Source organism: Rattus norvegicus, chromosome 1, assembly GCF_036323735.1.
Source record: "Rattus norvegicus strain BN/NHsdMcwi chromosome 1, GRCr8, whole genome shotgun sequence".
NCBI lineage: Eukaryota > Metazoa > Chordata > Mammalia > Rodentia > Muridae > Rattus > Rattus norvegicus.
Window position 1 is genome coordinate 153132510 of NC_086019.1, and position 23710 is coordinate 153156219.

Sequence of the window (23710 nt, forward strand, 5' to 3'; positions counted from 1 at the left end):
AGTCATAAGGGAAATGCAAATCAAAACAACCCTGAGATTTCACCTCACGCCAGTGAGAATGGCTAAGATCAAAAACTCAGGTGTCAGCAAATGCTGGCAAGGATGCGGAGAAAGAGGAACACTCCTCCATTGTTGGTGGGGTTGCAGACTGGTACAACCATTCTGGAAATCAGTCTGGAGGTTCCTCAGAAAATTGGACATTGAACTGCCTGAGGATCCAGCTATACCTCTCTTGGGCATATACCCAAAAGATGCCCCAACATATAAAAAAGACATGTGCTCCACTATGTTCATTGCAGCCTTATTTATAATAACCATAAGCTGGAAAGAACCCAGATGCCCTTCGACAGAGGAATGGATACAGAAAATGTGGTACACCTACACAATGGAATATTACTCAGCTATCAAAAACAATGACTCCATGAAATTCATAGGCAAATGGATGGAACTGGGAAATATCATCCTAAGTGAGGTAACCCAATCACAGAAAAACACACATGGTATGCACTCATTGATAAGTGGATATTAGCCCAAATGCTCTAATTACCCTAGATTAGAACACATGAAACTCAAGAAAGAAGACCAAAATGCAGATGTTTCACTCCTTCCTTAAAAGGGGAACAAGAATACCCTTAGGAAGGTATAGGGAGGCAAAGTTTAGAACAGAGACTGAAGGAACACCCATTCAGAGCCTGCCCCACATGTGGCCCATACATATACAGCCACCAAACTAGATAAGATGGATGAAGCAAAGTGCAGGCTGACAGGAACTGGATGTAGATCTCTCCTGAGAGACAGAGCCAGAAAATGGCAAATACATAGGCGAATGCAGGCAACAAACCACTGAACTAAGAACAGAACCTCCGTTGAAGGAATCAGAGAAAGGACTATATGAGCTGAAGGGGCTTGAGACCCCATATGAACAACAATGCCAACCAACCAGAGCTTCCAGGGACTAAGCCACTACCCAAAGACTATACATGGACTGACCCTGGGCTCCAACCTCATAGGTAACAATGAATAGCCTAGTAGCGGCAACAGTGGAAGGGGAAGCTGTTGGCCCTGCCAATGCTGGACCCCCAGTGAATGGGATTGTTAGGGGGGGAGGGCGGTACTGGGGGGGAGGATGGGGAGGGGAACACCGACATAGAAGGGAAGGGGGAGGGGTTAGAGGGATGTTGTCCTGGAAACCGGGAAAGGGAATAATATTTGAAATGTAAATAAGAAATACCCAATGTAATAAAGATGGAAAAAATAAATCTAAAGAAAAAAGACTAATCGATAGGGCTTAGAAGACCTGAGTTCGAATCCCCCAGTACCCATGTAAAAAGCCAGGTGCGGCTGCTCTTGACTTTAACCCCTACCCTACACTGGGGGAGGGGCAGAGACAGGTTGATCGTGGAGACTTAGCCTAACTAAAACAGTGAACTGGAAAGCTTCCTTTCCTGCCGAGGCAGTAAGGTCGAAAGCAATAAAGGAAGACACATAACACCCTCCCCTGGCCTTACATGCATTTATGCACACATCACACGCTTTCTCATCATGCACAAACACACACAACATACACCACAGCACACAGCAAAAAAGGTGTCATAAATAAATGGCAGCTGTTTTTGGGTTGCTTTATTGCAGCGTGCAACTCTTCGGTGCAATTCCCCAACGGTCTTTTCCTGAGCCCATTCAGAGTGGTTGCTGAACATTAATGTCTCCTGCCAAAGTTCTCATCTATCAGCCCCCACTTTACCCACCCCACCCCTGTCCCACAGTTCTCGCCCACAGAGCAATTATTCCTCCCTGGGTGCTGCCTCCAGCTCCCCAGTAAAGGCTGTGTTCCAGTTTTTCTTCTAGAGCACAGACTAAACCACTCCACTTTCACTTCCGGGTCGGTATCCTCCTCTGTCTAAGTATAGGAGGTCAGAATCACCAACCTCCTCCAGCACTGTGTTCTGCCAATAAGTTCAGTTATTCAACCCTCAGGTTCCAACCTCAAAAGATATCCAATACGCAAAAACAGAAAATCAAATTGAAGACTGTCTAGCCCAGGAAACATCTACCATGACATGTCTTTGGCGCCATCTACTGGCGGATGATGTGCAAACAGCCTCCCTGAAAACAGAAAATCTACAGAACAGAAAAACTGATTCCAAATGAACTGGGGCCTCCGAGGGAGGGAGAAGCCATCCCCACTGGTGCGTGTCAGCATCTGAACGAGCACACATAAAATCCATACAGCTTTAGAGATGTGTTAGTTACTAATTCCTAGCATTTCCTGGGTCGCTATGCAATCATCATAAAACCTTTAATAAAAATTTTTTGCATGAGGTGTATTAAGGTGTGTGTGCCCATGCACGCCAGTGTGTAGCCCAGAGTTTGACACTGAGTCCATTCCTCTTCATGTTCTACCTTTATTCTTTGAGACACAGTGTCACGTTTAACATGTTATTTACCATTTCACCTAGTGACCCTCCGGGATCCTCCTGAATCCATTCTTTGGTTACAGACACATACTACCATGTCCAGCTTACCCATGGGTGCTGAGGACCCAACCAAATCCAGGTCCTTACATGAGCAGAAAGCACCTTACAGACTGAGTCATTTCCCCAGTCCCATGGGAAGTTTTTGCTATGTAGAGCTTTCACTTCATTTTTTTTAATTTATGTATTCGCGTATTTTAATGTCTTTGTGCACATCAGAAACGGGAATCAGATCCCAATACTGATGGCTGTGAGCCACCATGTAGTTGCTGGGAATTGAACTCAGGACCTCTGAGAGAGCAGCTAGTACTTTTAACTGCTGTTCTAGTAGACATATTTCAGAGATTCCTATGCATCGGTATTTAAAAGTAGAAGTATAAGGTCAAAGGGTAAAAACATTGTTATGCCCTGGTTTTAGATGGGGAAACCATTTTCTAAAAGAAAAAAAAAGTCTCTCTTTAAACTGAAAAGAATTCTGGGACCTCCCATGTTCCATCGCTCCACCTGCCACTAACCACAGATAACCTCATTTTGTTTCTAATGGTTAAAATGGCACAAACCATAAACTTTAATTTCCTTCCCTTTGACTGCATCATGGAGGCTTCACTGTGACACCATGGTTACAGTTTTGTTGTGAGCCCTCAGGGTCAGTCAGAACCTGTACCAGGAGAACATTCAACACAAAAAGTGTGAATTGTGTATTGGAGAATTGAAAAACAGGAAGAACAAAACAAAAACAAAAAACAATAAGACTCTGCTACCCGCCCCCCTCCCCCGCCATGCTGAGGAACAAAAGAGGAGGCAGCTGGCTGGTGCTGAGGGCTTCGAGGTTAGCTCTAAATGATGGATGAATCATTGCGAAGGGGTTCAACTGCCTACCGAACTGGAGGATCGAGTCTTCGGGGCTGTCTGACTTAGCAGATGCAAAACTATCTTCTAAATTCCAATGTCAAATAAACGATACTTCTTAAAAGTATACTAAATGGCTCATAGGACAAACCCATATAAAATTATTTTTATCTAAAATTCAAATGTCATTAAGTGTCCTGGGTTTTACCTGGGATTCTACAGGGTGGAGGCTAACCTGGGAATAGTCTTTTCCCGCAGCCTTTCAGTTACTCCCTGTCAGCCTTTCCTGGCAGATCCCTGCACACAGCCTGCACTGTGGTTCAGAAAGGTGTACTGATTGGTGCAGCCACCCTCTCTCACGTACATGCGCATAATTACAAAACAGCTGCTCTAACAAACCAGAACTCTCCAACCAAGGCAAACTGTCCCACTCTCTCCCCCCAGTGGGAAGAGACAAATCTTGACACTTACTCGTGACTGCAAGCGACTCTCCCTAAGCATCGATAGGAAGAATTAACTTGTTCTTCAGACCTAGCCATGGTTGAAAACCCTGTTACTCCATAATTAAAGTATAGACTTACCTTCCGATGCTTTATGAAATGATTAGAGTGAAAAGAAGGGACAAAGAGTCAGTCAACCCCTTCCATTATCTACGGTCATATAAGTAAGAAAGAGTGATGCACGCCTGCTTGCTGGTGTTCCTGGCCAGTCCGAATGTCACCGGTGCACATCTACTTCTTCCACAACCATTCCGTGTTTTCTTGTCCTCAGACAGGACTTTATCTGGCCAGGGTTCTTCACCAGGAACGTAGCATAGCCTTGCATTTCCGAAGACCCTGGATCTTCTATACCTCTGCCTGTCTTTAGTTGTCATGTGCATTGAGATTTACAAACCAGCATGGAGCTATCAAGATGGCCCCAGAGGATGTCTTGGCAACAGCTGGCTTCCTTTCTGATGATTACCTACCTCTTGGTTATAGGATCGATCCCCGCAGTCAGAGAAATGAGAGTCTTCTTCACTCACAGAGAAACCCCGAAAATCTTAATCTTCAAGTGATGTTCTCAAACCCCAATTGACTAGACTTGCTGTGATTCCTAATGAATGTTTCTTCTCTCCTGGGAATTAAGGCCTCTAATCAGGCAGGGCACAAGTTTGAAACCACAGGAAGCATAATTCTTTAAGTATGTTATCTGGTAGAATTGTGAGAGGCCCATGTGTTCTGCCTACAAGAGAAAGGGAAAAACATATTTCTTATTAAATCAGATCATACATTGTATATTGTTACCATACAGTCTTATGATGTGGTGGGTAAGATGGGCAGCTCATGACATGGTGTCTTGTGGTCCCATCATGTCTTATTTTCAAAAGTCTTTATCCCTTAAATGAGTAGTTCTATGGGTTCCATATCCTGCATGGCTTGGTCATGGAAACCTGCCTGGGATGCCAACAGTGGTGAAGAAATGACAGATTGTGAAGGAGTAACGGACTCTCACACAGGGAAGCTGGGATCTGATGCACTGTACTCACTATGATAGAAGTCACCGGGACGACACAGTGAACAAGGCTGTCCTCTTATTAAGTACAGCAGGGAGGGATTAGCTCGTCTCTGTAGGAGCTCTCTATGGCAAAGAGTCTCAGGCTGTAAATATCAGGGAGGAAGAAGCTACAATAGATGTTTTCTGTACACTGTCAACATTTGTACACAGACCAGTGCAAGGCTTTGTCATTCCCCATGGACCTAAGGTACTGAGGTCATTGACATGGCTGTGCCCATGTCAGCCATACACATTCACTCAGAATTTCATGTATGCCCCCCACATACAGGGATCACATTTCATTTTTGGCATCTGTGAATTGCATCTATCCTGTTACTTCATTTGTTAATAATCACAGTAGCAGCTCCTGGATGGATGGCTGTCTCTCCCACAGGCAAGGAACAATTCTGTGAACTACTTCTCCTTTTCTTAAGATGTATCTATTTATTATATATAAGTATACTGTAGCTGTCTTCAGACACACCAGAAGAGGGCATCAGATTCCATTACAGATGGTTGTGAGCCACCATGTGGTTGCTGGGATTTGAACTCAGGGCCTCTGGAAGAGCAGACAGTGCTCTTAACCACTGAGCAATCTCTCCAGCCCAGGACTATTTCTTAAACAGTCTTTTACAGTAGACGGTAAAAGACTGAGTTGATTTGCCCTGAGTCCCACAAGCCTGCACATATGACTTCTTTAAGAGTTAAGAAAAGTTGCTTTAGCCAGGCGGCAATGGTGCATGCTTTTAATCTCAGAACTCAAGAAGCAGAGGTAGGTGGATCTTTCTGAGTTGGAGGCCAGCCCGGTCTACAGAGTGAGTGAGTTCCAGGACAGCCAAGGCTACACAGAAAAACCCTGTCTCATAAAAACAAAGAAAAGAAAAAAGGAAAGAAAAGTTGCTTCTTCTCCCACAGGTCCTGGATGTTGGGAGTCCTGTCAAGAGCCTTTTTTCTTGGGGAATGAAGGCTAGAGACCACAGGTTGATAGAATTCACTCTGTTGCAGGCACAGCCTCTGTCGCTGTGGCAGGGATCCTGGCTGCACTGAGAATCACCAAGAACAGGCTGTCCAATCATGTGTTTGTTTTCCAGGGTGCGGGTGAGGTAAGTACCATTGGAAGAACTCTATGGCGGTTGTGCCGAGAAGAGTAAGAATGGGTGGGGTAGTCTTCCCAGGGAGAGGCAGGCTGGGATTCTGACAAGACAAAGCAATACAAGTGTATGCTGATCACTGAAGCATTTTGAGTCTCAATGTTTGAGTTTCTCAAAGTAAAAATGGGCCATCTAGGAGTTGTGGGGCTGAGGAAAAGAGAAAGGCTCATCTTAATAAAACACCTGGTATGTGTTGAACAACAGTGAGTCTAAATATTGTCCTTATGCTACCCACCCCCCAGGCAGCCATGGGCATTGCCCACCTCCTTGTCATGGCCCTGGAAAAGGAAGGCATACCCAAGACAGAGGCCGTAAGGAAGATCTGGATGGTGGACTCCAAGGGTCTGATTGTCAAGGTACTGTTTAGGTTTGAAAAGCCGAAGGTTTCTTGACACTTAGAGCTGCCAAGAGTTCTCCAGCTGAGCATGGCAGGACATGCCTCTAAGTCCAGCACTTGGAAAGCAGTGGATCTCTGAGTTTGAGACCTTCCTGGTCTACAGAGAAAGTTCCAGGATGGCCAGGGCTACACAGAGGAAGCCTTTCTCAAAGGAAAAAAAAGAAGAGTAGGAGAAGGAGGAGGAGGAGGAAGAGGAGGAGGAGGAAGAGGAGGAAAAGGAAGAGGAGGAAAAGGAGGAGAAGGAAGAGGAGGAGAAGGAGGAGGAGGAGGAGGAGGAGGAGGAGGAGGAGGAGGAGGAGGAGGAGGAGGATAAGAGGGAAGAGGAGAGAGAGAGTTCTCCAAGGTACTTGGAGTGATAAACAGAATGGCAAGCAAAAAGAAAATTCCAAAGTAAAAGTTTTAGTTGACACTGTCCAAAGGTACTGAGTGTGTGCATATGTGTGCGTGTGCATGTGTGTGCATGTACATGTAAATTTACTGTGTATGTGCATTTGCCTGTATGTATGTGCATTTGCCTGTCTGTGTACATGTATATGTATGTGTGCATATGTGTGTACAGATGCATGTACATGTGTGTGCTCACATGTATGGATACCTGAATACCCCTTTCAGCCTTTTCTCAGCCATACTGAATCATAGTTCTTCAAAAGACATATGCTCTCTCTCTTCCTCAACTTTACACAGCCAGGTCACTGTAAAGGATCTTTGGCCTAACAATACATCTTCCCATCCCCCCACCCCCCATCATTCCAGAGAATGGTCTCTGAGCAGGTTACCAGACACTGGTGACTCTTCTTACTCACCTTTTCCATCACTGTGTTCACCCTATCGAGCTGACTTCTAATCAAGGAGCTTAGACTTGACACCCACATCATTCTGGAACTCAGGAGGCCAACTGGGGAAGTCAGAAATGATTGAACTCATTACCAGAACTTGGGCTAATCCATCACTACCAGACTTCTTTCTGTATGAAGAAATACCATGACCAGCCTACCCTAGACTCAGCTTACTGAGACTTACAGGAAGACTAGGGGATCCTAGCAAATCCATTCATATTAGCTCTCTGGCACTGGAAGTCTCAAGCCCCTGTCCTGTGAACCTGTGGACTGCACCTCTTGAGGTCAAGGGATTCATAAAGGCTAAGTAATTTCTGAGGAGTCTTTGTATCCTCACCCAGAAAACCATGACCCACAACAGCTAAAAAAGAAAATAAAAGATGATTTATCAGTTGTTTTTCTGTGTGGCTGGGGAGATGGCTCAGATGTTAAGAACACTTGTTTGCTCTTTTAGGGGACCCAGATTTGATTTGATTCGATTCCCAGCACATACATGGTGACTAACAACTGCATGTAAGTTCAGTTACATAGGACCTGGTGCTTTCTTACAACCTTCACGGACACTGCATCCACATTGCACAAATATAAGCAGGCAAAAGCAACCATGTAATTAAAATTGCTTTAAAATTTTTAAAAAGAAACACCTGTATACATTTCCTTAGGGTTCATTCGCCTTAGGTCCTACTGGGAAATCTGATCAAGGGAGCCTCACTATTCTGCAGGCTCAGACCAAATCATGAGGCTCAATCCAAAACACTGTCAGAATCCTAATGCATCAAGGACCTGTTCAATGCCTTCAACATTCTACCTACTCCATCTTTCTTCTTTTCCTACAGGGTAGAAGCCACCTAAACCATGAGAAGGAGATGTTTGCCCAAGAGCATCCTGAAGTCAACTCCCTGGAGGAGGTAGTAAGGCTGGTGAAGCCCACAGCAATTATAGGTAGGAGGAAGAAGAAAGGGCCCTACTACCCAGCCCAGCTAACCCTCCTAACTTGCAGATGGAGAGTCTGAGGTTCAGTGAAACAACCTGTAGAAGCACAGGTTCCCCTCTTCTGTGTCTGCTTCAATGCTTAGACTTGTATTCAGTGACTTCTCTATAGAAACTATAGCAATGAAGGACGAGAGTTGCAACTTGTTGACACAGAATGATAAAATAGAGTAGGAAAGGACAATGTTGTTCTCTTCAGTGCATGAAGGTGAGCTCTCCCTCCACCCCAATACAGGGACCCTGGCACCTGTCTCTGTACTAGAGGAGCGCTCTGCTCTCAGCAGCATTCAGAACGCCTTTAAGGTACAAAGGATCAGAGACCTGAAACAAGCCAGTGGTCTCTGTGGAATGAACAAGAGGTCTTAGCTAACTCAAGCAACAGGATTCTTTTCCCTTCTGCTCCCTCAACCCTATAACAGATTTTATCCCCAAGATTCCCAAGTCTGTCATGGGGTACCTAGTTCCCTCACAGAGCCACAAGAAGAGAAATGGGATATTTATACCCATTAGGCATTCCCTACTACCCCCCACCCTCTTCCCTGTAGGTGTCGCTGCCATCGCAGGAGCCTTCACGGAGCAGATTCTGAGGGACATGGCCTCCTTCCATGAGCGCCCTATCATCTTTGCCCTGAGCAACCCCACCAGCAAGGCTGAGTGCACAGCTGAGAAGTGCTACCAGGTCACCGAGGTCAGCGGGGAGTCCTTTCTCCCACCAGCTGAGAGAAAGTAGTAACAGTTTCTACCAGAAACCCTAATTGGGTGACAGAAGAGTGCCCCATCATAGTGAGCAAGCTGAGGTCTAGAAAGATGAGTCAACTTTCCAAACATCATTAAGCTAATAAGGACTAGAGCTATCTCTGAAACCTAGATCTAACTCCAAAACCAAAGCTCTCCCATGATACTGCATTTCTCAGTGTTTCCCCAAACTACAGAGCTTTGTCCAAAACCATGGCTCCTATATTCTCTAGGCAACTGTTCTAAGTTGGCCCTTCCAAATATTGGGGGAAGAGACACCATGACCTCTACTGTCAGTAACTTAAAGGGAGGTGGGGCTTAGCTTTCTGGTCAAATAAATAAATTGTTCTTAGAGTATTTACCAAGTTCTCACTACAGTTCTGGACACTTAGGGGAGAATGAAGATGGCCCAATATCTAAGAGATATGACTGCCATGACTATCCCAAACCTGTCTCCACACTCCAGCTCTTCTTTTCTTCCTGCCTCCAGGGCCGAGGAATCTTTGCCAGTGGAAGTCCTTTTAAGAGTGTGACTCTGGAAGATGGCAGGACATTCATTCCTGGTCAGGGAAACAATGCCTATGTGTTTCCCGGGGTAGCACTGGGCATCATTGCTGGTGGGATCAGACATGTGCCAGATGAAATTTTCCTCCTGACAGCAGAGGTACCAAAGTCTTTTCTCTCTAGGATGCTTCTAATAGGGTTGGTGGATCAACACCAGGTCTTTAAGCCTGGCGACCCCTAGATTCATTCTCTCTTGTCTCTTCTACCCACTCACTGAACTACAACCTTGGCATTAGACCAGAAACAAGGCTGGAAAGGAAAACTCATAGAACCATGAACAGAGAAATTATTTGGGTTAGGTGGCTGCCTGGAATATCAAGCATGTGGAGGAGACTAGAATCCAAGAAGTAAGAGGCACAGAGAGTGCTGTGCAACCGGCTGTGGCCAGCCAGAGGACAAAAGTCTTTGTTTGCTAGTCACAGCTACTACGTTCTTCTTGGGCTTAGCTATTTTCTTTTAGAATTCAAAGAGCCCCATGCTGCTTTAAACTTCAGCTATATTTACTATAGAAAGAATGAGTCTTTGTTTAAGCCTAAGCACTAAACTTTCTTAGGGCTATGTGTGACACAGGTTGCAGTACCTGGGCAAGCTTTGGGATAATGGGATGGATTTGTTCTGTGAAGGAAAAATGGATCTCTCTCTCTCTCTCTCTCTCTCTCTCTCTCTCTCCCCTCCCTCCCTCCCTCCCTCCCTCCCTTCCACTCCCCCTTCCTCTCTCTCTCTCTCTCTCTCTCTCTCTCTCTCTCTCTCTCTCTCTCTCTCTCTCTCTCTCTCTCTCTCTCTCCCTCTCCCTCTTCATCTCTAGCAAATTGCCCAAGAAGTCTCTGAGCAGCACCTGTCCCAGGGGAGACTGTACCCACCACTCAGCACCATCCGAGATGTGTCTCTGAGAATTGCAGTCAAAGTAAGGGGCGTCCTACTTGTACTCCTCTAGTATGGGTAGTAAGGCTCCACCTATTCCTCGGACTTTGGGAGGTCTAAGAGGATGGCAGCTGGGGAAACATTCTGGGCTCCCTGACCCTCTCTGCGTGCACCCCAAAGACTGAGTGACAAATTCTTGCGTGGTCAACAGACTGAGTCCTCAAGTTCCACCCCAAATACCCATTCAGGAAAGTTCCCACATTTCCACCAAAACATCAGGAAAGGGTCATTAGAGGCCATGGTCTTATGAACCAGAATGTGGGTGGAATTTTTGCTTAATGAATCATAATCATTCATTTATGAGAAAGGTCAGCCTGCATAGCATCATGGCCAGGACTCAGTCCTCACTCTAGCAATCAGCGGAGGGTAACTGTGGCCCAAATACCTTACTTCCTTCAACTTCAGTTCTCTTTCTGAAGAGGTCAGAAGCTCCTTTCTCCGGAACTCTGGAGAGTAAATGTTCCTGCCGAGCAGAGCAGATGTTTAGTTTTTCCTCTTTCTCTCTTTAAGAGGTGACAAGGTGATCAGACTCACATAATATTCCAGATTATGCAAGGAGATTATGAAAAGGTGATAGGTTTTCAAACAGCAGCATAATACAATAAAGACCAATTTCAAATAATAATTATCCAAGGTGGATAGCGGGTAAATATCATTCCCATTAGGGTATATGGCTCTTCTGTAAGAATGACAGATAATTTCAGAACTGCACTGCAAAGCAATACATATTCCCCATGAGTTTGTTGTCCAGGGCAGGCACCCTTAACCCGCAGCTGTCAAGTCCAACAACTTGGGTCCCAACCCAGTTTAGCCACCCCACTTACTTCATTAGAGCTCTTTGTTCATAAGATAATCATCCAGTTCAACCTCTCAGGCCGCATGGGAGTGGCTTATATTCACATCGCTCTTAAAAAAAAAGTTATAATTATTCTGCTTACCGACCAGTGAACGGAAGCACCCATGAAGTCTGCTATGGCTGGAAACCCACAGGGAGTGGGAAGCAGGTGAGATAGGATCAGCCTCTTTTAGCCTGGCCCAGACACAAGGTATGAATCCTTCGTCTCCAGGGCTCTGGGAGAGGGGGACTGCTAGCCTCTTGGGAAAATAAGCACACACTATCTAGGAAGAATGTTTTAAACCTCCGCTTTCAGTGGTGTCATATGTGACAATTGAAGGGAAACATGTCTGGTTCTTTAGGAGATATCCCTTTGCCCCTGGCTGCCAAGTAAGGGGCCTTCAAGATAGATTTACCCACAAATCTAGTTCCTCATCCAAATGTATTTTTCCTAGGTCCTCGACTATGCGTACAAACACAACCTGGCCTCCTACTATCCAGAGCCCAAGGACAAGGAGGCTTTTATAAAATCTCTGATCTACACTCCAGACTATGACTCCTTCTCGCTAGACACCTACACCTGGCCTAAGGAAGCTATGAGTGTTCAGAAGGTCTGACGCCATCTCCAGAGATTGTTTGGGCTCAATGAAGAAATACAATATAAACAGGTTCCAAAATGGCCAGTCTTGTCACCATGGTTACGGTTGTCATTTGTTTTCCTTTGGGTGTTGGGGTAAGATGCTAAGGCATACAGCGGTAACAGCCTTGTTCCTGAAGGACCTGCAGGCTCACCTTCCTATAACCCTTTTCTGAATTCCTTTCTGGATATTTCTTTTACTATTAACTGCTAACTATTAACCAAACCTTGTGGGGAAATTCTGCCTAGAATCCTGCCTTTGTAGAGCTCAAAGTCTAGATCAGACACAAGTCCCATTTCATAAGAAAGTGTGATGTCCACGAAAAAAAAAAAAGTTCATGTAGAAGTCAGAGTGCTCGGAGAAGAATGGGCACTTCCTATAAAGACACAAAAGGAGACCTGGCTTTGTACTTTGCCCAAGAGTGAAGGATGGGTTAAGTCATAAGCACTCAAGAAATGCATGCAAAACTACATACGAGAAAATGAGGTCCACCCATCAGGGAACTAATCCCTTTCAGAAGAATACATTAATTTCAAGATTGAGTAGGACATGGGGGCTGAGTGGCTAGAGGCTCACTGCCCTTTGGGTTGTTGGGTACTGTGCATTCTTTTTGGTCATTACTAAAAGGAAAACTAGAGAATTGGGGGTAGGAAGGGTCAGCATGCCAAAAACTGAGGAAAACGAGGAGCAATGAGAGCAAACACCGTGGGGAAGGTGTTTAAGTCTAAGAAAGACTTGATGTAATGTTTCAGGTTCCAGAACACTCTCCTCTCCATCCTTCACACAGACACAATTGAGCAGTTTGCTTCTAGAGGTGACATCAGTCTGCCTTTGGTGTTTTTAAGGCCTGTTTAGTGAAAACGTCTACCTCCTCCATGTTCAGGAGTGCACACACTCCAAGACAAACAGTAAAGAATGGCTTGGAGCCCCTGCTGTGAGCTGTGTCCTTTTACTGCATAAGTCATTCTTAAGACCTACCCTGCTGTCTCCTTGGCCAGGATTCCTGCTGCACATAATGAGTAGGTTCTATATGACTGTCTCTCAGGTCAAGCCAGGTAAATTACTAAAATCCATGGAGAATATTTTGCACATTCATGAATCAACTGCCCCTTGTTTGGGTCTTATTCTTCCAATACCAGCTTCTTGGGTGCTAGTCCTCAACCAAGGATATCCCCAAAGCATAGACCTAAATGCAGAAAGAAAAACAATGCATTTCTAGAAGAGAATAAAGCAGTGAGTCCTTGTGAAGACTCCCCAGTAAACCTCTGATTACAATCTCACATGCAATGCCTGTGTCCCTGGGGATACAATTCACAAAAGATGGAAAAAACTGGCTAAGGTTTCCAATTTTCTGATCTATTGCATCAGCCCCACATGGCTGCCAAGAATCTTGTTGGATTTCTCATCTCCTCAGGAGAAACAATCTGTCTGGACCCAACCTAATCCTTTTTATTCCATGTCCAGACTCAGTAAATGCACCCAGAGAAGAAAATGGCTGCTTATGCCAGAAAGGATCCCTCCATGGAATCCGATACTGCTAGTTAATATCTTTTGTCCCAGTGTTATTAGGTGTGTGAGGTTTAGCACTGTTATAATTTATGGTGAACTCAAAACTGTAAACCTTGGTGATTTACTAAATAATGTATTTGTTTTGTCGTGCCATATCTTAGATATCATATCTTGGAAGTCTCTCTTGCAATTCATTATTTATTCAGATGCTTACTTAAGCTTACAGAGTACCTAATGTTTGTAAACATTCTCCAGTTATTTCTCCCACAGAACTCAAACGATTTTTTCCCAAAGTGAAAATATGGCTGTCTTAACATTAAAACATAGAATCATTTCATCAGCTTCACGGTAAAAATGATTATCAAGAAACCTAATTTAAATCACATCACTTGAAAAACATAAAACATTACATGTCCAAATTCTTAGTAGAAACTCTTGTTCAGGTTGAGAACACATGGGAAAATATCAGACTTTAAAGCTAAGTAATAGTAATTTCTAATGTTTGACCAAAAAAAAAATAGGAGTTTCAGAAACTGGATAATTAAACACCGTTTTAGATACAAAGACAACATAACTCTACTTTTATTTAAAAAAAAATCCAGGGGCAGGGGAGAAGGCTCAGTAAGTCATGAGCGTGCCATGCAAGAACTGAGTTCAACCCCTAGAGCATATGTAAAAACGCTGAGAGCAGCAGGATGCACTTGTAACCCCAGCACTGAGGTAGACGTCAAGGAGACAGGGGGATCCTGGGGCTCAATGACCAACCAGCCTTGCTCAATTGGCAAGCTCCAGGTAAAAGTTGAGAGACCTTATTTCAAAACAGCAAAGAAGAGAGCAACTGAGGAAGCCACTTGCCATTTGACGTTAAACCTCTGCTGTGTGCATGTGTACACCCACATACATTCAAATACACATATGAGATGCCTACTAAATGAAACACTATCCCAGCACAGTATTTTATTTCACAGTCTTCCCCTAGTCTATCCTCAGCCCTCCTCCTCTAATTCATACGCCAAACATGAACATTTATTATGGCAAGGCATTCTTCATCAGAAGACATTAAGCACACGCTGCTTCTGTGCAGAATGGATCTCGCATGAGCTTCTATCAAAGCTGCCTTTTCTAACTAGAAGTTTCAAAATTGCATAGGGTGAGATTTATGGAAATGCACTTGATCACTGTGAAACTTAAAGTCCCACAGAAGCAACCGTTGCACAAACTTGACGTGCGACCAGTGCACATTCAAGAAGGCGAGCACCGAAGAGCAGGTAGGTAGCTATGTGTCTGCAGTGTTTGAAGTGACTTAAGGAATAAGCCACAGAAGGTTTGGGGCGCTGTTTATATTTTGGGGGGAATTTTGTGTAACTAAAACCAGACAAGTACTGTGTCACGTCTTGGCAGCCAATCTCACTAAACTTCTTGCGTATCTCACATGTGACAGTAACAATCCTAACAGGTTGCACTTTTATCAAGCACTTAGCTTTAATATTCCTGTGGAAACATTATTAGATTCACTCACTAAGCCTATATTGTTGACTAAAATGTGCAGTAAATTTGGTCTAATCTCAGGCTCCACACCCAAGGAAACAGCATAAAGCAGCCATCTTGTATTAAATGCTTTTTTCCATTGGAGACCCTGAAAAGCAGCCGCACTTCAGAACACTGTTTCTCTAAGAAGTTGTTTGCTATAGAAAGCTCTGCCGCACGTCGCTGTCCTGTAAACCGTAGCTCCTCCTCATTTTTCACTGCACTTACCGTTAATGCTAAAGCAACAAGCACTGGGGCTCTCCCAGGACCTGCAGCACAACGCAGAGCAATACAGCAACCGGGCTCCTCCCGAAGTTTCATGTTTTCAAGACTTAACCAGTCGTCATGGACGGTGTTGGGCCATCATCAAAAAGCCAGCCTAGAACCTGGATACCTTGTTTCTCAACCAGAGCCCTATCTTAAGTTGTGTCACACACCCATGTGTGTACTGCCCTGGTAATTCTGTAGTTCTTAAATCCCTCTAAATCTGTTCTGGGTTGCACCGGTTGGGTTATGAGTGGTAAGAAATCTCATATTCCTATTAAGAGAACTCCACAGTGGGGTTGGGGATTTAGCTCAGTGGTAGAGCGCTTGCCTAGCAAGCAGAAGGCCCTGGGTTCGGTCCCCAGCTCCAAAAAAATAAATAAATAAATAAAAGAGAGAGAGAGAACTCCACAGCAAGTGGGTGGTTCATCAAAGCCATGCTTCATACGATTATTTTTTTAGTTTTTAAAAATTAATACAGAAATGATTTCAAGAAACCAAAGTCTAATAACACTGGGCACCTGAAATTCCCAGACATCTGAAGACGAAATCGGGACTGACAGGAGAACAACTTCCCAACAAGCATCAATGTGTGAATATGGAAGCAAGGTATGGATGCTTGCCGGGGTCACTCAGAATCCAAGTTCCGATGATCAACTTCATTCTACTTTAAGGGCATTTGGCTGGAGAGCACGGAATCCACTCAAAAAAGCCGTGCTGTGCCCAACAGCAATCTCCGGGGCCTTCTAGAAGCTCCATAAATGGATAACCAACAGCACCACAGAAGGGAATCAGCTGACTCATGAACAGCTACGCCCTAAGCACACGGCCAATACTGGTGACACAGGCAACGACAGCAGGGTGGGCCCCGGAGTTGCAGCTGGACTGCAGCAGGGAAACACATCTCCCCTGGCCTTGAAGCTGGGAGAGCCGCAGAGAGCGCCAATCTGCACACTCCCAAGCGCCCACGAGTCACAAGCCCTTTCTTTTTGAGCCTAAGCAGACCTGAGCACCTCCTCGGATCCAGAGCCAATGAACAGAGAGTTTGCCCTCTCTCGGATGTCATCACTGCAGAAGAGGGAGGTGCTGGGGATGAGGGAAAAGAAACCAAGGAGGCTGGAAGGAGTCAGGGACAAAGCCTGCTTGAGGCTGGAGAGAAATGTGATGTGTGTCAGGAGAGGAAGCAGAAGGAAAGCAGAAGGTTCTGGGAGTTATGCCTGCTTTATGTTTTAACTCTTGGAAACATTATTTGGGTTTTTTTTCATCCCAACACAACACACACACACACACACACACACACACACACACCCCAGAGTCTTATGTAGTCCCATGCTGATCTTGAACTCACAATGTAGCCAAGGATACCCTCGAAGCTCTCATTCTACTATCTCCACATTACCAAAGGGCTGAGATTACAATTGTTCATGGTCATCCACTTTATACAGTATTGGGAATAGAAAGCAAGACTTTCAGCAAGCACTCTATGAACCTGAGCCCATCCTGGGCCCCTGTCATTCATTCTCCCACTCCCTTCCCTGCCTGTTGCATTTATTACATTGTGTGTGGGCATCACCATACCACAAACGTGGCAGTCAGTTACAAGAGTCAGTTCTTTCCTTATGTGGTGGAGGACCTGGGGGTCAAACCGGAGTCCTTACCCTTGGCAGCAATGTACATGCTCACTGAGCGATGTACATTTAATTAATGGGTTATTAAATGAAAATCTCAGTGCTAGGATTGGGATACTGCCCACAGATTGCTGGTCAGGGAGGTCCCAGAGACCCCCAAAACAGCATAAGCTATCACCACTGCTCTTGATTCCCGTCAGAGCTAGATGGAGAGACCCTACTGCTAAAAATACAACACATTTTGGTTGCAGGGCATAGTGGATGAAATAAATCAAGCCGGGATTGAGCTGAATTTTTTTCTGTCAGAAGATGCAAACTACTTGGGAGAGACTGGGCATCAATGGTCTCATCAATGTTCAATTGTGGGGGCTACAATACCAACCTGTCTGGCAAGGTACACCCACCGATGCAATGATGGCATAGCTCTTCTGGGTCACCAGTTGCTTTCTGAATAGATCTAAGACCCGTGCCATGGGAATGATTTCACACATGACACTATAAACCAGATCAAAGAGAGATCATAGGCCATGGGGTTGGGGGACCTCCTACTGCTGTTGTACTACATGGTCACTACTACATGGTCCACGCCTTCAAAATGCCTTCCTAATATTTGTGTTTATACCTTTAAATTAGTGCTGCTATCAACCTTGGTCAAAGAAGCTTCTGTTTACAATGACAGAGTCAATAGTCACTAACCAAAGTGATGGGAGTAAGTGACTCTTGAGTGTTCAACCCTAAATGGAACATTTACATCAAACCCCTACAGCTCAGAAACCATCTAGCAGAGGGAGCAAAAAGAATGTACGAGATGGAGAGTAGAGAGGAGTGCTGGGGAATGCTGACGTCAGGACACGATGGCACCATTGCCTCAGGAACTCACAGTAACGTAGTGATGGTTACCTGCACAAGTCCTATCCAAGGCCAGACCAGTCAGCATTCCCTCACAAAGTCCCTGTGTGTCATTAACTAAAACACTCCACCAATATGGCTCTGAGCCTCTGAGATGATGTACACGCTCAAGCTTTCCATAAAAGTCTAAGTGTAGCACTGTTTGGATGAAGGACTTAGAAAAACCAATCTTAGGAAAAAACCTTGATTCACCAAGAAACTTGCCCTGATGGCTAGCTTACATAGTCCCAGAAGGTCATGTGCATTCACTGGGGAAGAGAATGTAACATACCACAAGCAATGAGCTTTATGTGCTAAAATACCTACCAGCCTGGAAAGACAGGCCCACCAGTGCAATAGTGGTAAAGCTGTCACTGGAGGTAACTAGCAGCTATTTTCCTTGGATCTGAGTGATTGCAGTCTGGAAGGAATTCATGCCTGGTGGTCAAAAGCACATAACTGAGGACCCATAAGGGCCTACTGGGGGAATTTACTGTTGTTTGGTTAAACGATGATGCTATTTGTTTGTGCCTGTAGATGCATGATTTCAGAGCAGAGAAGTTTGGTGGGTTTTTTGTTTTTTGGGTTTTTTTTTGTTTGGTTGGTTGGTTGTTTGGTTGGTTGGTTGGTTGGTTTTGTTTCGTTTTCCCCAGTGGATAGTGATTAACAGGGAGACTAAGCTAATCAAAGTGCCAAGTATAAGTAGCTGTGAGTGCTCTGAGGTGGGTGAGTCCTTTGTATCAACCTCCCTCTATTCAAGACTCAGGCAATGCTGCTGAAAAGGAAGCAGAAGGAATGTTAGAGATGGCAGATAGGGAGGAGAACTGTGAAGTGTTGACTTCGGGACATAGCTATTGCACACATCAGCTCTGAGCAGCTGTGGTTCTCTGCACAAGACCTGCATAAGATCAGTGAGTCAAAATTCTAGTGGGTCTTCTCTAATGGATGAGGGAGGAGTTCCTGCGGCTCCATCCCTGGAGTAGGAAGCTATAGGCAGTTGATGGTCACTAAGAGAGAAGAGCCCACAGAGCTCTATCACTAGCTGAAGAACTATTGACAATTTGTAGCTTCCGGGGGAGGGAAAGTCATTTTTTTATAGGGATATGGCCTCTGATAGGTTTGCTATGACCCAGTGGCCAGCCCCATGCTCAACTGGACTCAGGTGGTTATTTTAAAGGTGGGTTGGGGCATGAAGTAGAAAGGAGTCGAGAAGAGAAATATAAGGTACATTATATGCACGTATGAGAGGGATCTAAAATCTAAAATGATCCTGGGCTAGAGAGATGCTCAGCAGTTAAGAGCACATACTGGTTTTGCAAAGGGTTATTAATTAGTAATTATAAACAAAAACAAAAGAAGACATAAGGTTGGGAGGGATGTAAGGTAAGATTACTAGAGGGAAATTGGAGAACGGTGGTGATAGATGGACCTGATCAAAATACATTGTGTAAATGCATGAAACTCTCAATGAATAAATACTCATTTTAAAAGTTGGGGAGGAGATAAACATACCATTACAAATCACCATGCATAGCCAGCATTTAGAAAATATTTATTATAATATGTCCTTTATAGATGGGAAAATATGAAGTTTCTAAAGGAAAGCTGGGTCAACAGCCCACCAATGGGAAGTTGGGTCCCATTCACAACCGCTATAGCAATGGGGTCTAGGCTAAGAATTATTCCAATACCTTCACTGCTGTCAGAGCGAAGTTCGAGGAATAAAAACACAGGGGTGAGAGTAACATGGGATACACAGGGAATAATTAGTCGATGTGAATTCAAGAAAGGGTTAGAAAGTACTCAATCTTTTTTTTTCCTCTGAGGTACAAATATACACACCCTAAATATTCAACAACTCCAAATAAATGTCCCTCGGGAAACATAGGTTCAAACTTTGAGTTCTACACGAGCAGTCGTGAGCCCTGCAGGAACTTATTCAGGGGCCACACGTTGCTCTCGCCCGTGTTGGAGGTGCGCCTCTGGCACTGCCTGCAGCGCCGATACTTCTCGCACTGGTCCAAGAGAAACAGCTTGTCGGAAGCCCTGGGGAGAGGAACGCAGACGTTGACGTCACCAGGTGACCAGTAGATTCTACAACCTTCTTCTGACCTCCTTAGGTGCCAGGAAAACAAGTGATGCATGTATATATATATATATACATACACACACATATACATATATATATTATCTATAAAATATTTTTAAGTCAGGGCAGGAGAATAGTGGTTGCTACTCTTCCAGAGGACCTGGGTTTTGTTCCAAGAACCAAAAGTGGCTCATAGTTGCCTGTAACTCCAACTCCAGAGGATCTGACGCCCTCTTCTGGTCTCCTCAGGTACACACACACACACACACACATACACACTCACACTCACACACACACACATACACACACACACACACACGTAAAATATAAAATCTAAAACGGTAGTTGAAAGTAACTATTTAACTGTTTTTTATTGTGTTTGGTCCTGATAATCTGATATTATTGGCTAGATTTATTTCATTGGATTTTTAACACTAATGAAATCTTTTTTTCATTTTAGAAAGTCTTACCATATATTTCTGAAGGATTACTATTGTTTTCAAAGTATATATTTCCCCATTTTTTTTCTTTTTACCTCTAAACTCCTGGGCTAGCTTCATCAGGCAGATATTTACTTTCACAGTTTGCAAGTTTAAAAATATGACTAACATTAGCAGCCTTTCCAAAGTTAATGCTAATCATCTGAACTGTAAGTATACAGCTGGAGAGAGGTCTGGCTGTCCTGTGTGTGGTTCATCTCCCATCGATCTTTCCTTGACTCTGCTCTTAAAACCTCTCCGTAAAGGCCAGACACGGTGGTACACACCTTCAGTCCAAGCACTCAGGAGGCAAAGGCTAATGAGTCTCTGTGAGTTTGAGGCCGGTCTGGTCTATATAGCAAGTTCCAGTCCAGCAAGGGCCACATAGCAATACCCCATCTCAAAACAAACAATAAACTCCATAAGGCATGGAAGTGTTCAGCAGGGAGAGGCACCCTGCTTCTAAGTAGCTTTCTCCAAAGAGAATTGAAATGCTCCACAAAGTGATCACCAAAGCAAAAGCAAAGATCAGGGCATGGTCAGTGAAAACTTAACATACAACACAGAACTGTCCACACTTTTGCCAATAAAAAAAAAACATTTTGAATCAACCGCAGCAGCATCTCTTACTCAGCACATTTATTTGCCCCACAAAATTTTGTAGAGGGCCATACTAATAACCGGAGTCCACAGTTGAACCCTCTGCCACCCTAGAGTTAGACTCGAATAGCTTCTCATGCTGCGGATCAAGACCCCTTGAGGGGGGGCAGTCCTGTATTAGATCTCTTACATATCACATTCATTCATTCATTCATTCATTCATTCACAACAGTAGCAAAATTACGGTTATGAAGTAGCAACAAGATAATTTTCTGGTTGGGGGCCACCACAGCATGAGGAGCTGTATTGAAGAGTCAGTTCAGAACTGACTGAGAACCACTGTGTCCGGGGGGAGTAAATATGTAGCTGACTTACAAGGAAGTTTCTTGCAAGCAAAAGCCATCTGGTTCCCATTAGGTCTTACCGCTCAAAGGCCTTTTCCTCCAAGTCCCGCTGCTTCTTCATGGCCAGGCTCCTGTCCCAATCTTCTTGCAAGCACTGGTTGAGTCTGTTCACTCGATCCACCTCAGCAGCTCTGTCTGCCAAGTGCCTGGAGGGGAAAGAACATTCTGACTCCATTCATAATGCTGGGAAGGAGCTGTGCTGACCTTGGGAGCCCTGACTCTTTTGTTAAGTTAGACGGAATGCATTCTGGTCTTGTTTGTGAGTCTTTGAAATACGCAGAAGACTTAGATGCTGTAAAAACGTGGTGAACCTGCCAATTCTCAAATCATGACTGGTTCTAGCATCTTTCATCTTCTGTCCTGGTTTAAATTACCAGGATCTAAGCCCTGTTCCAATTAACAATGTCAGCTTCCAAAGCCATTAATGTCCTTGAACTCATCTGAAGACTCGTCCCAAGTGGATTTTTCTGTACCGCATGCTTCTTCCCAGCCTCTTGGCTGTCAGTAATCAGCCTACAAGCAGCTACAGGCGCTTGGGTTTTTTCCCCCTTTTGAGAAAAGGTCTCTGTGTGTAGTTCAAGGTGGCTTTAAACTCTTGATTTCCTGCCTCAGCCTACAGGGTGCTGGAATTAGAGTGCACTGTCACACTAGGATGCTCCAGTCATTTTATGACCCAAAGTAGAAAGCCATACATGAAAGTGCAGAAAAAAGAAGTGGTAAAGAAGTGGCTTGGAAGCGAGAGAAAGGGAAGAGACTATCCAGCATTGAGGGACAAAACCTGGGGAGGAGGGGCCTGCTTGATGAAGGGCGTGTCTCAAGCGGAGACTGCAGTTCAATGGCTGGCTCTTGTTGACAGTGTGCTTCCACCATCGCTCTCCACACGCCCATCACTGCTGCTGCAAATCATCCAAGTCTGCTTCAAATTAGTCACGTGAATCTATGTTTGCCAAAATGAAACTTTTGCCAGCAGCTCTCACTGGAGTCTGAGGGGAGCGTCATTAAGTGTGACTACTGACTCAGACTACTCCGGCAGGCTTTGTGAGAAAGTGACAACCAGCAGTAGGTGTCGGGACCCTCTGACAAAAATCAGCAAGTGCTATCTTCAACTAGGTTGCTTTCCCCTGAAATCACCTTTCACCAAGCAAGCATGAAGCTAATTACTATCGTGTGGCAGGAAGATTCGATGATAAAATAGATCCAACATGCCTTGCCCGTCACAGATTGGCAACCTTAGACAGATATCTACTTTCCCCATAAATGTCTTCCCATATGTTTAATGGGGCAGGAGGCAGAACTACTGTTACATCCAACATGATGACTCTCAAAGTCACCAATGACTGAAACAAACCAGGTGAACATATATTCTTACTGTTTGATTCCATTTATACAAAACCCAAAGAAACGCAAATTTAGCCAAGAACGGCAGAAAGCAGCTCAGGGTTACTTAAGGATGAGTTTTGTTTTTTTTTTTAACTTTTAAAGAATCCATGCAGCATTTTTTTTTTAAATTTGTTTCATTTATTATGCATACAGCATTCTGCCTAGACATATGCCTGCAGGCCAGAAGAGGGCACCACATCTCATTATAGATGGTTATGAGCCACCATGTGGTTGCTGGGAATTAAACTCAGGACCTCTGGAAAAACAGCCAGAGCTCTTAACCTCTGAGCCATCTCTCCAGCCCCAAGGATTTTTTTTTTTTTTTTGATGAGGCAGAGTTGGAAAAAGTTACAAAGGAGCAAAAGAAAACCCTGCGTGTGGGTAATAAACTTGGGCAGTTATGAAGACTGAGTGCTGTGTTCACAGGCGAATTCAAACCTGAACCAAAACCCATCCACATGTGTTCACATACAGTACATTATCAGTCGATTACAACTCCGCAGTCTTTGCTTTTTAAGAATTAAAAAAAAAAAAAAAAAAAAAAAAAAAACGTTAGGAAAGCTATGTCTTCTCCCAGGCTTGGCAGTGTTCTAACAATCTTCTAAGCTGTCACTGTCTCTCCTACCATTAAAATACCTGCAAAACCTTTTAGAATTGGTAAGTTACAACCTTTGTCTTTAAGCAGCCAATCCAGTGATTTCTAAACCACAGACTCTGTTGAAAACAAAATAGCAAGCTTGGGTTAAATAAATAAAGAGTAAATTCCATACCCTCACAGAATCATGGCAAATGCTAAGACTTGGGAAAGCCTCAGAGCACCAGCATTGGCTACACCACTGCTACAGAGTAGAGCAATGTCTTCACCACGTAGCACTTTGGGGGCTACTTACCCAGTAACCACACCGCCACTTCTCCCCCTTGCACCAGTGTAGCAGCTACTGCAGCCTTTTCTGCAGCCAGTTCTTTGTTCAGTTTGATCAAGGTTTTATCACTGCTACTCTAGGTAAAATATTTAG

General features: G+C 44.3%; 2 protein-coding genes and 1 long non-coding RNA gene across 5 annotated transcripts in view; 1 reads left to right on the forward strand and 2 right to left on the reverse strand.

Moving 5' to 3' along the window:
- Positions 1 to 15517, forward strand: part of Me3 (malic enzyme 3) — a 201432-nt gene extending 185915 nt beyond the window's left edge. Inside the window, exons 9-15 of one of the 3 annotated variants that reach the window (NM_001415972.1) lie at positions 5865 to 5962; positions 6253 to 6366; positions 8080 to 8185; positions 8779 to 8921; positions 9459 to 9632; positions 10338 to 10436; positions 11744 to 15517. In NM_001415972.1, coding sequence (NP_001402901.1) covers positions 5865 to 5962; positions 6253 to 6366; positions 8080 to 8185; positions 8779 to 8921; positions 9459 to 9632; positions 10338 to 10436; positions 11744 to 11905 — 896 coding nt within the window. In that variant the 3' untranslated portion in view covers positions 11906 to 15517. Of the gene's footprint in view, positions 1 to 5864; positions 5963 to 6252; positions 6367 to 8079; positions 8186 to 8778; positions 8922 to 9458; positions 9633 to 10337; positions 10437 to 11743 lie in introns of those variants that run through there. The other 2 variants (XM_006229666.4, XM_063266979.1) reach the window with 2 other exon arrangements.
- On the reverse strand, positions 1766 to 11745 carry LOC120099878 (uncharacterized). The gene is made up of 3 exons (XR_005499298.2): positions 10839 to 11745; positions 7211 to 7302; positions 1766 to 4547 (listed from the first exon to the last, which is right to left on the reverse strand). It is a non-coding gene; the product is annotated as an uncharacterized LOC120099878 (long non-coding RNA).
- A 4005-nt stretch (positions 15518 to 19522) lies between the features above and the next one.
- Ccdc81 (coiled-coil domain containing 81) overlaps positions 19523 to 23710 on the reverse strand; it is a 51555-nt gene continuing 47367 nt past the window's right edge. Inside the window, exons 14-15 of the mRNA NM_001014021.1 lie at positions 21335 to 21460; positions 19523 to 19788 (exon numbers count right to left, since the gene is read on the reverse strand). Of these exons, the coding sequence (NP_001014043.1) occupies positions 19647 to 19788; positions 21335 to 21460 (268 nt within the window). The 3' untranslated portion in view covers positions 19523 to 19646. The remainder of the gene's footprint in view (positions 19789 to 21334; positions 21461 to 23710) is intronic.